Raw genomic sequence first — 17146 nt, forward strand, 5'->3', positions numbered from 1 at the left:
TTTTAATGTTTTGTAAGTGGTGATGGGCGTTTGTCGTATGACTACTATATATCCCAAGACAAACTAAAGAACAGATAAATTCATTTGTAGAAATATATACAGATTATGTCAAAAAACTCAGTATAAAAGTATTGCGATATGTACACACAATAATTAAGACCTTATGTGATAAAAAAAACATCAAAACAAGTCAGTTATGCCAATATTAACTTTAATTTTTGACAAGACATTTCATAAATATTATTGCTTTCTCTAATCTGTGTATTTAAATGATGATAGAAGGTTGGCCATTGAGGGCTACGTAGTGCTTGCAAGACAATGCAGGAGAATTGAATGTGACAGCAACATATTATCTACCATTTTAAAGAACCTTCACTCAATTTACTGTTGTTTTGCAACGACAACCAAACAGTTTATAAAAAACAGTCTGGCTAATAATACAGATATTTAGTGCCTTGTGTGCAATCGGCTGTTGAACACAATGGCAAACAAGATGCCTTCATACAGAAAAATATGCCACATGATCATTACACTATAGAGCAAATGGGCACAAATCTATCAAAGATCTAATGGAGCAAAACTATTTACAGCGAGAGAAGGGAAACGCTTTCTTACAAAGTGAAGGGGACTATTTGAACTGACACAATTAGGACACTAGTTTTGTTTCAGTGTTTCACCAACTGAGGGTTTCATGTGCGTAACTAAGTAATGTGACCTCAAACTCAAATAAAAAGGCCAGACTTTACACAGCATAACAATACAACATATAGAGCTAGAACATTTTTTGAGCATGTTTACTAAGATATTCAATGAAGGAATCAATATAACACCGCCGGGGTTCTGATATGTAAGATCACAACACGCTAAGACGCAAAACAAACAGATTTTGGCCATGCATGTGCTTAGTTTAAAATTCAAGTGCAAGCAATACAGCAGTAGGAGAGTAATAGTTGTCCTAGGGTCAGATACAGTGAATGATCTGAGCTGTGAATCTACTGTGTGTGTGTGTGTGTGTGTGTGTGTGTGTGTGTGTGTGTGTGTGTGTGTGTGTGAGAGAGAGAGATTATGAATGACTCCATTTCACCTCCAGGAAACAGAATTTCACAGTGTAAGCAAGCAGAGGAGAAATCTGACGATATACCGAAGCAAATACGGGCATTTACAACATTTACTTAGTCAACGGGGCAGTATGTTCAAAACGTGAGTGATTCCATTTGATCCGCCGCCCTTTTTCTGCCATAAAGTCCCTTTTACTCAAGTGTCTGACTGCACTTCCTCTCCAGAAGATGTAAGAATGAAATATTTTCGACACCCCTGCCGGTGGCGGTTTTGCAGGGGCTGCAGTCTGTGTGCGGCCGTCGGGGTCAGAGCTCGACCCCTTTGACCAGGGCCGTCTCCAGGACGATGGGGAACCCGTCGAGTGTGTGCAGCATGCGGGACAGGGAGTGTATGGCAGCGCGGTCCCGCAGCAGAGCCCCGTCCTCGTACGTCCGAGCCGTCAGGGGACACTCCGCCAGCAGGGGGAGCCACTGAGAGAGAAGCCGGTCTCTGACAAAAGGAAGGTCAAAGGTCAGCAGGGTCTAGAAATGCCACATCTGGCTGGTTTGGGCCTTGGGAATATATGGTAAATGTGCTCACCGGACTCCCAGGCAGACGAACAGCTGGAACTTGCCCTCTTTGCCGATGTTCCGCGATGAGGCGTTGATGGCGTTAACGTAGTGGCACAGGGAATCGCAGGGCGGGCCCTTCGTTAGCGTGGATCCGTGCAGGTCCCCCATCTGATCGTCGGTCTCCACCGAAGCCACGGCCTTCTCTGCGAAGACAGGGCGTAGAGACTTGGAATGAATAATGCATCAATGCACGAGAGGAAAGTGAAGTACAGTAAAGGTCATAGAAGAACAAACGCTGCAGACGCATAATGTGAAATAATTATTCAAAGCCACTAGATGGAGACAGGAGACGGACATGAAACATCCTGGGAGCGTTTTCCTTCGCGACCTTAATGAACGCACTTACCCACAAAGTCCCAAACAAACACATTCCTCTGGAAAAGACGGTTGGATTTGAACCCGTGAAGGAGGAACTTCTCCAGGGAAAGCACTAAACCTCCTTCTCCACATAACAGGACCGTCAAGTTTCCTCTCTGGGATGATAAAAAGGGAGCAGTTATTAGAGACGCTGTAATCAGACGGAACAACTTCAGTAAAAAAGGCTGTTTGAGCAGAATTTGTTTCTGTTTTTAAATAAATAAAACGTTGTGTTAAACTAAAGCCATCCGTCCAGTTTGTGTTACACTAATGGACTGAGGTCAATGGTGTAACATCAACATGTAGTTGCTCTCCTCAGCATTAATCATGCTCACGCTTCGCGGGCCATTGGGTTAAATAAACATAGGGCGCTATAAACAAAGTCACATCACAGTATCATCATCACACACCTCTTGTTCATGTTTGTGGAAGTATTTCACAAGGTTGTTGGCCGCCTCCCTCATGTCCTCGTGTACTTCTCCCGTCAGCATTCCTAAGACGGCAGAAGAGCAATAAGCGCGAATAGTGACAAACGGCCACAGGAAGACGACGCGCGGGCCCAATCTGTCACTGTCGCGAGCTCGTACTACAAGTAGGTCAGCTATTGTTGTGGTACGTACTGCTGCGGCTGCCGAGGGACCCCAGCACCGTTCGAACGGCCTGAGAGGGCGACGCCAGCTCTGGAGGCGTCCCCGTCCACCTCCCAGCATCCTCCTCTCCTCCGGGGGACACCAGCTGGCCGAGCAGCACCCTCTCCAGGCTGCCGTCTCCCACGCCTTTCCCCAGCCAGCGGCCGCACGGGAACCTGAGGGGGAGCGGGACGCAGCGCTTCGTCATGCTCAACGTGGGAGTACGGTTCGATTACGTGACAGCTCAGACGTCCAGTAGTCGACATACACATTTTTACACAGCAAAATAACCAATGAGACCAAGGTGGAGGTGCGTCTTACTTGTAGGTGTGTCCGGTAATCTCATTGTACACCATTACACAGTCAACCAGACACTTGGCCAGTAAACCAGAGTTCTCCTGTCCCAGCTGCAGCGTGCTCAGCCTGCCAAGGTTCTTGCACTGTGAAGTACAGCAGCGGCGTGTCCCCGTTAGACTGGATGCGGCGCATAGCACGCGTGCCACGTGGTGCTAGCGGCTGCCTACGAACCTGGAAAAAGATCTCCTGTGTGTTCTTGGGGATCTGTCTAACTCCCGAGTCGCCCAGTTCTCCCGACACGCACACCCAGGGATTAACCGTAGCCATTGCAATGCTCAGCTTCTTCATGGGTATAATAACAACTCGATACGGAATACCTGCAGAGAAACCACACGGAAGAGTTACATTTTAGGTTCTTAGTCAGACAAAGGTGGATTTTTTACTGGTGCAATTTTAATGCACACGCAGAAAGTTTGGTTTGTGACTGAAACTGAAAGTCAATTCCGGCATCTTGTAGTCAAGGCATCCAGAACTTACTGATGGAGGTGAAGACGTGTGTGAAGCAGAGGTAGTCCACAGTGTTCAAAGAGAGCAGGTGGAACAGAAACTGCTCCCGCTCCTCCTCAAACAGCAGGAACGCGTGGGGCTTATACAGCTGCCTGTTGGGGGAAGCACATGGAGTCAGTTACTGCAGTTTAGGACGCGCTGCGAAGTCATTGTGTGGGAGGTCTGACCTGAGCAGCTCCTGGTTCGTGAGCAGCTCTTTGAGGTGCTGGGAAAGCATTTTCTTCTCCAGGGCCAGATGGATCCAGGCCCGGGCCTGACCCACCTCAGACAGACCCTCGCTCATGGTCTGGATGAAGCTGAAGGAACAAACGGACTGTCACAATGCTAGCATGGATTTCATCAGTCTGAGATGAAGATGTAATACACAAAATAACATGCATTTGTGGAACATTAGATTTTGTTTTCATCTGCTTCGGCTCAAGGTGTTTCAGTTTATCAATCCATACCTCACATCTTGCATTAAGGTTCCTCTCAGCACCACAGGCCCGTCATCAAACGTCCTCTGGTCCGAAGCGCCAGACTCTAAACAGGCAACGAGTTCCACATCAGTGATCAGACAGACTTTAACTAAGCAATTTACTTCACACTCGCAGAACTAAATTCCAGGGTTACGCTCTGACCTGGAGTCTCAGCTGATGCTTCTGTCTTCCCCTGCGCCGCCTGGTAGTGAAGCAGATGGGACCAAAGGGCAGACTTCCCCTGTTCAGGATAAACACGCTGGTCAATATTCAGCCTTTTGAGCAGTTTCAGACGTTTTTATAGGTCATCTGAGCTGAGTTGATGTCAAATGACGTGCGTGGGAGTCTGACCTGTTTCAGCTGCAGACCGTGGCCCCAGGTTCTCTCCAGTAGGTCACACAGGCCGTGGATGAGCGTGTTCTCCTGCAGGCCCGTGATGCTGGCTTCTCCCTGACCCAGTTCTGCGCTCTCCTTCCCCATCCTCTCCATCAACATTCGCTTGGTCTGACGAGCCGCAAAACGAAACTCACACATGAGCCCTGCGTCATTTCGTATGGAGAAGCCGGTGAAAGCAGGGAGGGAGCGCTCACCTTCAGACGACACTCGCTCAGCAGCCCGTCCACAAACTCTCTGTGAGTCTGTCTGACGGCTTGGGGACAAGGGTCGAGTAGCTTAGTGTGACTGAGGTTCTTCCTCGCAAATGTGTGCTTCTGTTAAAGAAGTAAAAAGACGGTAAATCATATTCACATGTAAAAACAGGGCTTTTAAAGACTCTGAGAGTGTAGCTGTGTGAAAAATACCTGTCTCTGTTCATTGTGATCAGCTGCTGATGATCTCTTAAAGTCGGTCCTGCGCGATGCTGTTCCGCGACCGGACCACCTGTTTACCCAGATGACTTATTAAACCATTAATCCTTTAAATGTATTTACAGTAGTTCATCGTTGGGTCATTTTTTGCTTATTGGCTTCTCGCTGCTGAGCAGCAGAAAACAAACACTCACTTGCTGGTGTGATGTCCCTGTGCAAGCACGTCAGCCTGCAGCTTGGGGAAGTAGCCTGGCTGGTGACGACCCTGGCCGATCCTCATGTCCAGCAGGTGGGGGTGAATGGCTGTGTGGTCGGCCTTCAGCAACCGGCGCTCAATGGCCTGATCTACACAAACATACACAGGCACAGCAGTGATAGCTTGGCTTCCACCTATCAGATCATATTCCACCTAACTCCTTTTGGGTTGCAGTTATTTACCACATTATTGAATTCGGTTTACATCTTGCAATTGTTTCCATCAATTATAATTTACATAGTTAAGTGTTCTGGTACAGAAGTCCCATTAAGAAGAATAATGGTGCTGGCAGGAACGCTAAGCAACATAATCAACATAAACCCAAACAGAAGGACAGATGGCATCAGATTTGTCTCCACACAGTCTGACCACTTCAATCAAATCATTCAGCTCAAATAAACCAGCTCATGTTTAATCTATTGCTAAATGCTGAAAAGAAACTGGTGAGTTCAGGGAAGCGTTTTTCCTTCTTTTATTCCACCTACAGCTCCTCAAATTACTGCAGTCAAGAATTTTTGTTGAGTTAAACATAAAATGAGACCCTTCAAGTCCGGAATTTCCAGAAAGTGAATTTGCACATCGGTATCAAATTTATATTAAAATTGATGTAAATTAGGTCAAGGAGATTATATCTATGCTGGTGAAAATAGACAACAAATGTGAATAAAACATTTGGAGAGCAGCATGTTTTTTTGCCTTGTGTTGAGTTCTGTGGTTCATTCATCTCGCAGCCGTGAGCTCCTCCACGTACCTGACTCCAGCCGTGTGCTGCACTTCCTGTAGCGGCAGTTACGGGTCTCCTCTTCGTCGGTGTTGTACAGCCGTTCCCTCTCCAGGCGGTCGTCGAACAGCTGTTGCTGCGGCTCGCGCGCCGCCCAGCGGGAGATCACCTTCCCGTCCACAAAGAAGGAGAACATGGACGTCTCCAGGAAGCGGGACAAGAAGCGCAGGTGGGACACGGGCTGAAGCGCGAGGAAGGAGCCCTGAAACCACAGCCACTCCTTAATATTGCCGTCAGCCCAAAGCACATGAGCAAACTATCACCACACCATCATGTTGACGAGTACCTTGTCGAAGCTCAGCGTCCCCTCCCTGTTGCTCAACCACGAGTCTAAATCCAGAGCGCTGTGGATGACGAACTCCTCGTACCTGCCAAACATGGCGGCGAGGCGCCCAGCGAGCACCTCCCGTATCTGGATGTTCAGCTTGGCCGACTTCACCTCCTGGTCCTCCTCCTCGAGCCGCCCCAGCGTCGTCCCACCGTCGGACGTCTTCCCGCCTCCGCACCGCTGAGCCAGAGCCTGCAGCCTCTCCAGCACCGCCAGCTCCTCGCCGCCCAGGTTCCCGTTCCTCCTGTCCTCCATCAGATCCTCCAGCACCAGGCTGCTGAGGCGGGGAGAGCCGGCGGGGGCGGCGGGGGCGGCGGCGGCGGTCGTCTCGGCGACCACGCCGCCCTGCGGGGGGAGCCCGAAACGCAGCAGGACCTCGCTCAGCTCCTGGATGAGCTCAGTCTGCTCTGGAAACGCAGGCAGGTCCTCGGGGATTTCCACACAGCGGTTGTCAATGTCCACGAAACACAGGTTGGCCTGTACACGAGACAAACACCTTTCAGCCGGAACCTACATCAAATTACAGCCTTAATAGGTTTAAGGAGTCACAGACAGTCATTCTCCTCATGCGTCTTGTCATCCAATTACGATCACAGATGACGATTTGCATCTTATTAATAGATTCCAGGCATTTTTTGTGCTAAGCCCTCGGGGGACATTTCATGCGAAGGATTAACTATGCGATGGCTGTTATCACCGCAACAAGAGATGCGGATTCTCATCCGGGTGAAGTAATGAGAAACCTGCATCCACGGAGCTGCTGAGCACTGAGTAACACAACTTTGTGAGCAATAAAGGCCCAGTTTTAAAAAAAAGAGAGCTGCCTCTGCAAGCGGCAGTGGAGCGCGGCGCCGTCAGCAGCAACACGACCTTCAACGCTGACCTCAGACGGTCGCTTTACAGCCCCGGGGGATGTTTGCAGGCATCTACTCAAGTAGCTGCATATCAGCCAGCGCTCCAGGGCTGTTTTTCCACAACCTCAGCCAAACTTACTGTAGCACGTATTCCTGAATTTCACCCAATCACTCCTTTAAATCAAGGAATACGCGATGATCTCTAATTCTCATTAATCATTCATACGGTTCTATTATTCTGGCTCTTTCATGCTCTGCAATTTTGGTCGCGTCCCCTCAAGCTTTCTTTCTGTTGCATCGTTTCTAGGGCAGAGCGACTTCAAAGAGGCTTTAGTGAGATATGCATGTGGCATAAAGAGGCCTCAGATGCAGGATTGGTTTTAAAGGAGGGGGTGGGGGGGGGGGGGGGGGGGGGGGGGGTTCAGCACTCATTGTCTCCATTTGACAGGCTGGAGGCAGAGGGCGAACTGTCATGGCAGCAGAAAGGAAAGGATCTTAAAAAGACTGTTTCTCTTTAACATCAGCCTCCTTTTTAAAATCGCTTTCTTTGGATTTTTGAATCCTGGCCGCTTGCGCTCACGCGGGACGCGCTTTACCTCGTGCGGCAGGTGCAGAGAGGATCGCTGAGCTCCCTCCCGGCGCTGGATGCCCATCAGGAACGGCACGGGGGCATCTAGGAGGTGATGTAACGGCACGGAAACGATGGGAAGGTAGATGTGCTGCCACTGGAACGGGAACAGCAGCGTAGTGATGCCCTCCGCTATAATCATCAGACGCTGGTAGTCTGAGGAGACGAGAGACAGGATATTAGCATGAATTTGTCACTTATAGGTATCAAGGGAATCACATACTTGAAATTAATTGGTTTAATTAAGGAGGCTACGTAAATTGCTTGTACAGCTACAGTATTAACCTTGTCCTGTTTACGTGCTTCAGCAGAGCCGTGCATCAAACCCTAAAGTTACTGGGTCAGAGTTCCCCTCCAGGATTCACCCACAGATTTACCCCAGCTGTCCCAGATGTTGCTATTGTAGCCTGAGTATGGAGTTTGTTTGATACATCCGGTTAATGTCTTGTTCCGGTCTTTGTTTATTTTGGACAGGAAATATGAGGAGAGAAAAGGGAAGTAGCTTGCAAACTAAAAACAATGACGATTTCCAGTTTTAAAACTGAAATAGCGTTGATCTCCGGCTTTTAGGTGCATACCTTGAGAGTAAAGCAGGACTTGTGTCTCCAGAAGCGCACAGGTAAGCACTTGCACCATGTTGTCCACACCCAGCAGGGCGAAGGCCTCTCCAAGCGGATACTCCCCCAGCGGCAGCTCACCCGGGCCGGGCCGCTGGCACACGATGGGCCCCTGCACCCCGTGGAACCTCAGCGACCTGCCGGGCGGCGGCAGGGGCACCTCGTACAGGATGTTGTGGATGTAGCTCTCCAGCGGGAGCGGGGGGGCCGTGGGCGACGCCACGGCCTGATGCAGCTGCGTCAGGAACTGTCGCGAGGCGTGAAGGAAAGGGAGCGGCGAGAGCAGGCAGAGGGCTTTGGACGCGTACAGGGTGTCCCGCGACGGGTCGAAGGAGCCCGCGCAGCCCAGGCAGCCGGAGAGCCCGGCCAGAGACTCGGCGTCCGACTCGTCCAGGCTGCTCGCGAGCGAGTCCATGCTGCAGGTGGAGGGCGAGGAGGCCGAGGAGGAGGAGGAGGAGGAGGAGGCCGAGGAGGAGGAGTGGTGCTCCACGTGGTGCATCTGGTAGAGGGTCTGCATGGCGGTGGTGATCTGAGCGCTGGTCACCTCCTCATAGAACGTGTGCACGAAGCCGTAGGAGCGCGTGCCGTCGTCGAACGTAACTGTGAATGAGTGGAACTGGGGGTCGAGTCTGTCTGCCTGAGTCCGGAAGGACAGGCCTCTCGGCATACAGAGCTGGAGAAAATAGAAGAAATGAAGGAAAGGTTAGAACAAATAGGAGAGTGAGGTGAAAAATATTAAAAGGCCATGTTGGAGGCAGACAGCCAAGATAATTTATCCGTATTATTTCTTATTATCAGTTTGACCATCAGATGTGACAGTAAGTGAATTAGAGAGAGCAGCAACTCACCATGTTGATAGCATCTTTATTAAAGGGGTTCCTCTCTGTGCTTTCGGGGTAGTGCACTAGAACCTTCGATTTGAAGGACCGTCGAATGGGGCTCTGATCAAAGCTTTCACCTGAAAGGCAGACAGTAGAAAGACTTATAAACAGAATCCAGGGAGAAAAGAGAGGGAGCCTGGAAATGACAGCAGCTTTGATTTCAGAAGCCTTTCGGACGGAATGACCTTGTCTGACAGGGACGAGGAAGAACAGCGCTGACACTGACCATTCTGCAGCAAAGAGGGAAACCCTCCCAGGGCTTATGTAATCAACTCATTACCATAGAGGAAAACTGGGAAAGCGGCACGAACACAGTGAAAGGGAGCAGAGATTCATATAAAACAAGCCCACAAAAGATAAAAAGTGAATTTATAGCACAGAGGCAGGTGAAAAGCATCTATCTGATCCCTGCGTGGCTCCGATTTCCCTCCTCGTCAGCCTCTGCAGCCTGTGTCGGCCTCCAGCTCCGGTTACACCCACAGAACACGAGAGAACAGAGAGGAGCTTAAAAGAACACGGGCTGCGTACGATTCAGTGTGTGTGAAGGAAGGAGGTACTTTCATTATTCAGGTATCCTTGGACGGTGCGCTTCGATTTAATCCTCATTTTACTAAAACCTTCGATAAAGAGTTCTTGTTCAGTTTCGCTGTGTTACAAAACAAATCAACAATGGCGTCATTCGTCTCTCAGCCGGCAGCGCTGGTGCACTCACTCGGCATTCAGGAACGTCCCCCCGACCTGCCTACGAGATGACGCACTCGCCACTTCAGGTTAGAGGAAGTCAGACGGTGTGTGTGTGTGTGGGGGGGGGGGGGGGGGGGGGGATCACAGCGATGCGAGGGGGGAGTCGGTGTTCCTCGATAGGGACGCAATCTGACGTCGGCACAGTCGAGCCCTGCTCAAAGATGCCCCGTTGCCATGGCAGCCGCTTCCGCCGCGGCCTCGGAGACAGCCGCCAGGCACGGCTCGCCACTGCTTACGTCACGCTACGATTCGTGAGCTGACCCGACTCTGAACCGCGTGCCTCCCGACCGGGTAATTTGCCCGAGACCTATTCAGATAGACTGGAATAAGAGGGAGGTTCGTTTTGGTCTTTGACCGACTCGTAAATTGCCTGATTCACTTACAACTGTATTTAGCATGTTTCCTCTCCTTCTTCAGTGTTAACACAAAAAACAATAATAAGCCAGAGTGTTACATAACATTAACATCGACCAGCTTCATTTTGAAATAAAGTCTAAGTGGCTGTTTTGTAAAACCAGCAGTTAAAACACAACATTTATTCAGTTTACTGTCGCATAAGACAGAAAATCGATAACTGCTTTAATCTTCAGTATTGGAAGTCCTTCACGTCACATCACACTTGATATTGTCAGTGATGACAGAGGAGGAAAACACTGCGTTTCATATTCATGCCACAGTGGAGACTCATCACAAAGATTTACAGCTCTGAACGTTTCCTCATCCCTAAAACGGGATCTCTCCATCCAGGATGATTGAACAGCCATAAAAGTCACACTCAGCCACTGAGTTACTGCCAGTGTGCCATTTAGCCCATCATTACATGAGCACAAGGACAGAAATGAAAGTGGGAAGGGATTAAACCGAAAATGTCAACTGGCGCACACAGAAAGGAGGTTCATTCCGTCCTGCTCACACTGTTCACTGAAGCTGAATCATGCAAAAAAAATGGCTGGTTTTGGTCTCAGCCCGGGACAAGGACGTGTTGCTGAGCTAATTTGCTTAAAATAAAAGATGAAAGCATTAAGTGCCTAAAAATAAAAAGCACCATGTATATTAATAACACAAATGCAGGACATTGTGCAGGTATTTCTCTGTAATCAGACCAACATCATAAAGGAGCACAATCGGCCTGTGGACGTCGCGCACTGCACTGATGTCATCTCTGTGACAGTCATCGGCCTGAACCGGAGCTGGAGCCTGGGACGTTCAACATTCCAACCAGCAACATCATGTGAAATTTGATTAGGCTGCAGATAACAGTGGCATCTATTCAGAGGCCAACAAGAGGAGATTGTCTCTGCATACATTCACTAATTACACCACAGACACACAAACACACACAGGCACCAAACACAGAGCCTACGTCGTTTTAACAGCACACACTGACTGTGTGCGAGGGCAAAAAGATCCCCGCATCGTCTGGAATCCTCTGATAGGAGCAGAGCTCCCTGCTGCTGTGGGTCTAGGATGACCTGCTGTTATATAAGCAGATTGGAAGGAGTCGGATGTACCAGCCAGCGGCACTGTCACTCTCTGCTGGCAGCCAGATATTAAAAGTCCCACACTGGTTAGTTAGAGCTCTCAACCGTCTGCAGTGGAGTGAAGCTCATATACGTAATTATCAAGAGCGGAAAGGGTCCAGAATGTCTGTGACAGTGGTCTGTGCTCAGAGGAGAAGACGCAGGCTGTTATTATTGTCTGCTCTTCATAACTCAAACCCATGTGACATTCAGCGTTTCGGTATTCAGCGCGCCTCCGTGTCCTTATAAAGGCCAAGACACAGACGCACGCACGCACGCAGACGTCACTAAGGGCTCCTGGGTGGATCTGTCCTCGTATCACCAAGCTCAGCGTCAACAGATCAACAAGCCCTCGACACCTGATACCGCTAATTTGTGACGGCGCTCTTTACAGGCAAACTAACATCATCGTGAGTCCTTGACTCAAGGCAGCATCGCTGCGGCTCTCGTCGCCGTAGCAACCCCCGCATCCACCAACACCAGAGCATCCATTTGCCTAAACTTCCACCACCGCCTCCAGGAAAAGTTAAGCGTTCTCTACCAGAGATGAGAATGCTGAGCGTAACATGGTAGAGGCTATTATGCTAGCCGCTCTCAACCGCTTCCCTGCCATGTTCTTCAACCAGGTGTAGCAGTAGATGACTTGCAGAAAGCTTATGAATTGACTCATGATGCTTTCTACCATCTAACGCAATAAAGACTTGAAAAAGCGTTTTGCAAGGCTATTAGAATAAGTTACCACAGAAGGATAATAAAGCATAACTATGATTTAAAAATTCTACTGCAATTGCTTTATGTTTCAATAAGAATCCAGTCTCTGGTGTTTAGGTTTGTGTTAAATACCTAACAAACGGGTTTAATAAGCGTTAAATGATCAAAAGCGCGGTTAAAAACACAGATCACGTCAAATGTGTGATGGAAAATTGTCAAAGACAAAAGAGATTGTCTAAAATGCATTTTACTGGCCCAAACCAGGCATTTCCTGTCGGACCGGTCACAGAGAAAGAAAGACAAATGAAGCTTCCAAAAAAACACATTAACATGCATGTCACCCAGCAAAACAGGCCCGTGTGACCCGGCGGATGTGGATCCTGCTAAGGGTGTCCTCAGACACACCACGTCCGCTCCTGGAGGTTCGGGTTCGGTGCCTCCGTGCTTTGTTGACCACGTACCTGCCCCGTCGTCCGGCTCCAGGCCCGTGTCCGCGTCCACGCCGCACACAACAAAATAGTGGGCGAAGCGGCAAGAAGCCGATCCCGGGGCCGCGGCAGCCGCGCTCATCCTCGACGCGTTCGTGATGCGAGAGCTCGGTGTCGTTCTACAGCAGACGGAGGCTGCTCATCGCTGATGCGGCCAATCCCGAATGATCCCGTTCAACGACCCGAGCGCTGGGTCGCGGTCGCCCGCCCGTGTCCGCGCACTGATCCGCGGCTTGACTGTGACGGAGCTCCGGATGATCCGAGGGTGGTCATCGCGTTGATTCGGAGGGGGGAGGAGGCTGGATGCGGGCCCGGGAGGGAGGGGACGAGGGAGGGAGACAAAGATCTACGCGCATCGCCGTTTGTGCCAAATTAGCCTCATTTAAAGGCTTTTTAGTGATGAGCTGTTTATCAACGGAACTAACGTCACGAATTTAAAACCAGTATCAGTATCAATAAGACGGTATGTCTTTTGCATAGATAATTAGGTTGTTTACATTTTTAAACGCCTAAGCTGAGACTAAAAGGTGTAACAGTTAATGCACATACGTCACAAAATACAACATTATGGGAACAAACACATAAAATCAACAGAAGCGATTAAAATATAGTCACAGAGATACAGAATCGACAAGTTCGACCCTTTTCCATTCAGCGCTGATTCCTTCCATCTGACAAAAATAACATTCTGAATCTTCTGTTTTTAAATCATTGTGGGAGCATTGTGGGAAATGTAGGACCATGATTAGAGCTTGACCTACGAAGGACTAAAATTCTTTTGTTAAGTGTGGTTCACGTAACCTTAATATTTACTGCATGTTTACTTTGGAGTATACCAGACAAAAGGAGAATGAGGAAAACTTGCTGACACTTGGAGACAGTTCTGCCACAAATCAGTGTGGATACCTATTTGTCTCCAATTTTATAAACATATACAGATTATTACTGATTATCAGAAGGTACTGAAATAATCCAAATACAAACAGAGCGTACCACAAGTTCAATATTCCAGGTGAATATATTGGACATGAGAAACATAGATGTGGGCAGGTTGTAGAACATTTACTGAACCATTCAAATGCACATGAACAAATTTCTCATTATATATTCAAAATGCAGAATAAACAGGTCACAGGTAGATCAGCCCCCTGCTCTCTTTTCTGGTAAACTACATGTTGCCAGAGAGATATTTGGGATCGGGGTCAATAAAGCCAAGTGTCCTCAAAAATGCAGCATTTCTGTACAAGTCAAATGGCTGATGTCATAAAAGCCACACAAAAATTATTCTTATGTAATTTCCACATTGTCATGCATTTTAGAAGTATGCACACAAACCCCTTTTTTTAGCCCAGCAGCTTTGTCACTGCAGTTGTACTAGGTGCATAAGCTCGTATAACTAAATTGTATTCGACATTCAATCACTGTTGTTTTTCAGTTCGTCCACAGTACAGTAATCACAGTTGTTACTATAATTGCTATCACAGAGTCCAAGTCAAACACTTTTTTTACTTGAAACACTCCAGACATCCACTTCCCTTTCAGTTTCCACCAGCTACTCCTTGAAGGACACTGCAGGTACTTGTAGAGCAGCTGAAACCAGCAGGAACAGAGAAACTTGTGTATCCAGCTAGCGTATGGTTGGTTTCCTTCAAAGTGACGTTTCAATATATGGAAGTGTCACAAACACCTGATAAGTATTTCATAATGTGGGGGAGGCAGTGCTTTGTCCTTAAAGGTTTCCTGATGTCATAGAATTAAGGAAAGTAACCACCCCATTACTTAAATATACCCTTTCTCAAATGAAATACACACAAAGAAAGACCAGCTTTTCATTGGTTGCATTATAGAATACATATCGATATGTTAGTGAGGACAAGGTTTGAGGGACACCAATCTTCCAGTGTCTCCAAGGAGGGCTACGATGTGCAGCAAGAAACCTCCCCTTGCCCCAGACTGTCTATCTGAACTCCAGACAGTCAATGTAGTAAATGTTTACAGGACACATTCTCTAAAAACTACGGCAGTAGGTTTGGTACAGAAATGTCACTTGGAAAATATCTTTTCAGAAATTAGGTGAGATTCTCAGATGTACGGGCACCAAGGAGCTTTGAAGAAAAATTGTCTCTGGCAGATTCTTATTTAACAGGAAAAAACAGAGAGGTGGTTTGTTTAAATACTAATCTGAATGAATGGCCTCTTCATTCAGCGCCCATACAGTATGTTGCTGTAAACTGACAAAGATCAGGTCTAGGGGACAGTATGGTCATGTCAACAGATCACAATTTTACTCGTACTGTGACAGATTAATGGCTTTGGCAAAGTGTATGGGAGCAAAAGGTGCAAAGGAGAACTACGTCAAGATCCGAGCCACCTGCGCCTGAATCTCCCCATCAGGGTGTGAAAGCAGGTGGACCAGTCTGCTGTGGAGTTGGGAGGACTCATCTAACATCACCCGGTACAGGCAGTCCTGTTTCTGCCTCAATTCATCAGCCACCTGCGCTGAGGGCCTCCAGGCCTTTAAGTTCCCTGCAAATGTCAGAAGACGCAAAAGCACAGCGGGGGCTGTTCGTGCATCAAACAGCAGCACGACAGAAGCTGGTGCCTGGGGAAAAAAAGGAAAAAGGACTCATGCTTTAGTGAGGCTTTACAATTTCACTTCAACATCTGTAGACGTAGTTTAACTACAGCCCATTGGAACATTGTTTGGATGATCTCTTATCACAGGAGTCATTTAAGTTTACTTTCTGTGATTAGAAGAACATACACCTGTTATTTGATTTAAATTTGATTGCCATTTATTTTCTTTAGTCCTACCTGAGCTTGGACAATATCATCCATCATATCTGGATTAGATGAAACATTCACAAGGACTTTCAAAGCCTGAACCTGAGACAATAAAACATCAAGAGCACATTTGCAGCTTTAGTGGCCATTGCAGATCTTTGCATAGAAAAAAAGAGATATTTTACCAACCTGTAAATTTTCTTTGCTCACAACAAGTAGAGAAAGTAAAAGTGTAATTGATTCTTTAAGCAAGTGCTGATGGTTGTCTGTGACTGAGAGGTTTGTCAAGAGCCTGAGAGCACTAAGCTGAAGGTCGGAATTCACTGGTGACATCTCAATCAGTTCCAGCACTCGTGGCACATAAACCTACCAAGACAAATTTTTCATTAACATTTGTTTTATGACATAACCATGGTATTAAACCAAAGGAAGGCTATATCGACTCAGCTACAGAACCTATGATAGTCAATGAGTAGACAACAACTTACCTTGATTTGTTCCTGGTTTTGGATGTTCATGCACAGATTATTCAAAGTGTTCAGGGTCTGCACTCTAACTTCTGCTGCAGGATCAGCAATTAAGCCTGCTATGATATGTATCCCTTCAAATTCCCGTATTAGATTCTGAGGGATTATTGGAGCAAGAAAATATATTGTGTTATAACGTGTTCAAATAAGTAATTCATGTACACCGTATTATGCTTATTACAGTGAGTACCTTTTTTTACTGTACCTGATTCACAGTGAAGGCGGCAGCATTTCCTAACGTAAGCAGGATCTGACATGTGTCAGATGGATTACTGCTGGTCTGCAGACAGGAGAGTAGCATTTTTAAGTGCTGTGGTTCCAAATTGCCAGTCGACTGGTGGGTGATGTCACCTATGGAGCAAATAAAGCAAATTATTCAGCGGGTATTTTTTTACTGCTGTTAATTATTTATTCAGTAGACACAATGACGGCACTGCGGATGTAATTATTTTTAAAATTCAAAGGCACCTAATAAAAATGCTGAACTCATACTGTAGGTGTCGTTTAGGAAGAGCTATAAAACTATAAATTATAAATTATAAAACTATTTTTTTTATATAAATATAAATTACCATTATTTTATTACCCTTTAGGCTCACTTTTTCTTAACTTGTGATACAGTATGTGACAGATTTTATTAGTAGATTTGACTTCACTTAAGTATAAATAAATAAGTTCACAGACTATATCTGTATAAATATCTAGCTCTGCTGTGGACGTTGGATAACTGAGCTGTCAGGTTCTTACCTGATGCAACATCTGCGGGTCGGGGACACACAACCTCCAGTCCAGACACTTTAGCCAGCAGGCTCCCTGGCTTGAGGGTTCCTTCACTGAGCTGACTGCTCTTCACAACACCAGGACTTTCAGTGATTGCACCTTTTTTTATTCTCTTAAGGCTTCCCCCGCTAATAAGTTTGTATATCCCGTAGGAGGCTCCAGCTCCAGCAACTATTCCAAGCAACGCCTTCATGTTGCCGAGCCTGGGAGTAACACTACCATCTCCCATGCTGCCCAGTATTAGCTTTTAGCTAGCTAGCTGGCGTTAAGCTACAGATGCTCTGAAACGTTATGAGCAAAATCGACTAACTTAATCAGGCTCATTAGTTAGCTAGCAATAACAAGAACATAGCGAAACCACTACAAGGCACACACGTAAAGTACATTCAATTCGGCTTCTCCTAAAGCTCGACAAGTTTGACACAGCCACAAGTATTACTTGTCAACAATGTTTAGTTCTGTT

General features: G+C 47.3%; 2 protein-coding genes across 2 annotated transcripts; both read right to left on the reverse strand.

The window, feature by feature from the left end:
* Positions 1-190: 190 nt before the first annotated feature.
* On the reverse strand, positions 191-12923 carry LOC114857962 (DENN domain-containing protein 5B-like). Its single transcript, XM_029154926.3, has 21 exons — positions 12566-12923; positions 9097-9206; positions 8210-8921; positions 7600-7787; positions 6108-6626; positions 5792-6023; positions 4979-5129; positions 4779-4857; positions 4569-4688; positions 4330-4482; positions 4141-4219; positions 3967-4042; positions 3688-3816; positions 3491-3612; positions 3185-3330; positions 2978-3096; positions 2648-2832; positions 2438-2520; positions 2017-2143; positions 1639-1813; positions 191-1548 (listed from the first exon to the last, which is right to left on the reverse strand). The coding sequence occupies exons 1-21, from the start codon at positions 12672-12674 to the stop codon at positions 1365-1367; spliced, it is 3798 nt and encodes a 1265-aa protein (XP_029010759.1). The 5' UTR covers positions 12675-12923; the 3' UTR covers positions 191-1364.
* A 668-nt stretch (positions 12924-13591) lies between these two features.
* On the reverse strand, positions 13592-17137 carry armc10 (armadillo repeat containing 10). Its single transcript, XM_029154945.3, has 6 exons — positions 16651-17137; positions 16109-16254; positions 15865-15999; positions 15566-15742; positions 15407-15478; positions 13592-15194 (listed from the first exon to the last, which is right to left on the reverse strand). Exons 1-6 carry the CDS (start codon positions 16910-16912, stop codon positions 14943-14945), a joined length of 1044 nt encoding a protein of 347 aa, XP_029010778.1. The 5' UTR covers positions 16913-17137; the 3' UTR covers positions 13592-14942.
* Positions 17138-17146: the final 9 nt, after the last annotated feature.

This window comes from Betta splendens, chromosome 6 (assembly GCF_900634795.4).
Source record: "Betta splendens chromosome 6, fBetSpl5.4, whole genome shotgun sequence".
Classification (NCBI taxonomy): Eukaryota; Metazoa; Chordata; class Actinopteri; order Anabantiformes; family Osphronemidae; genus Betta; species Betta splendens.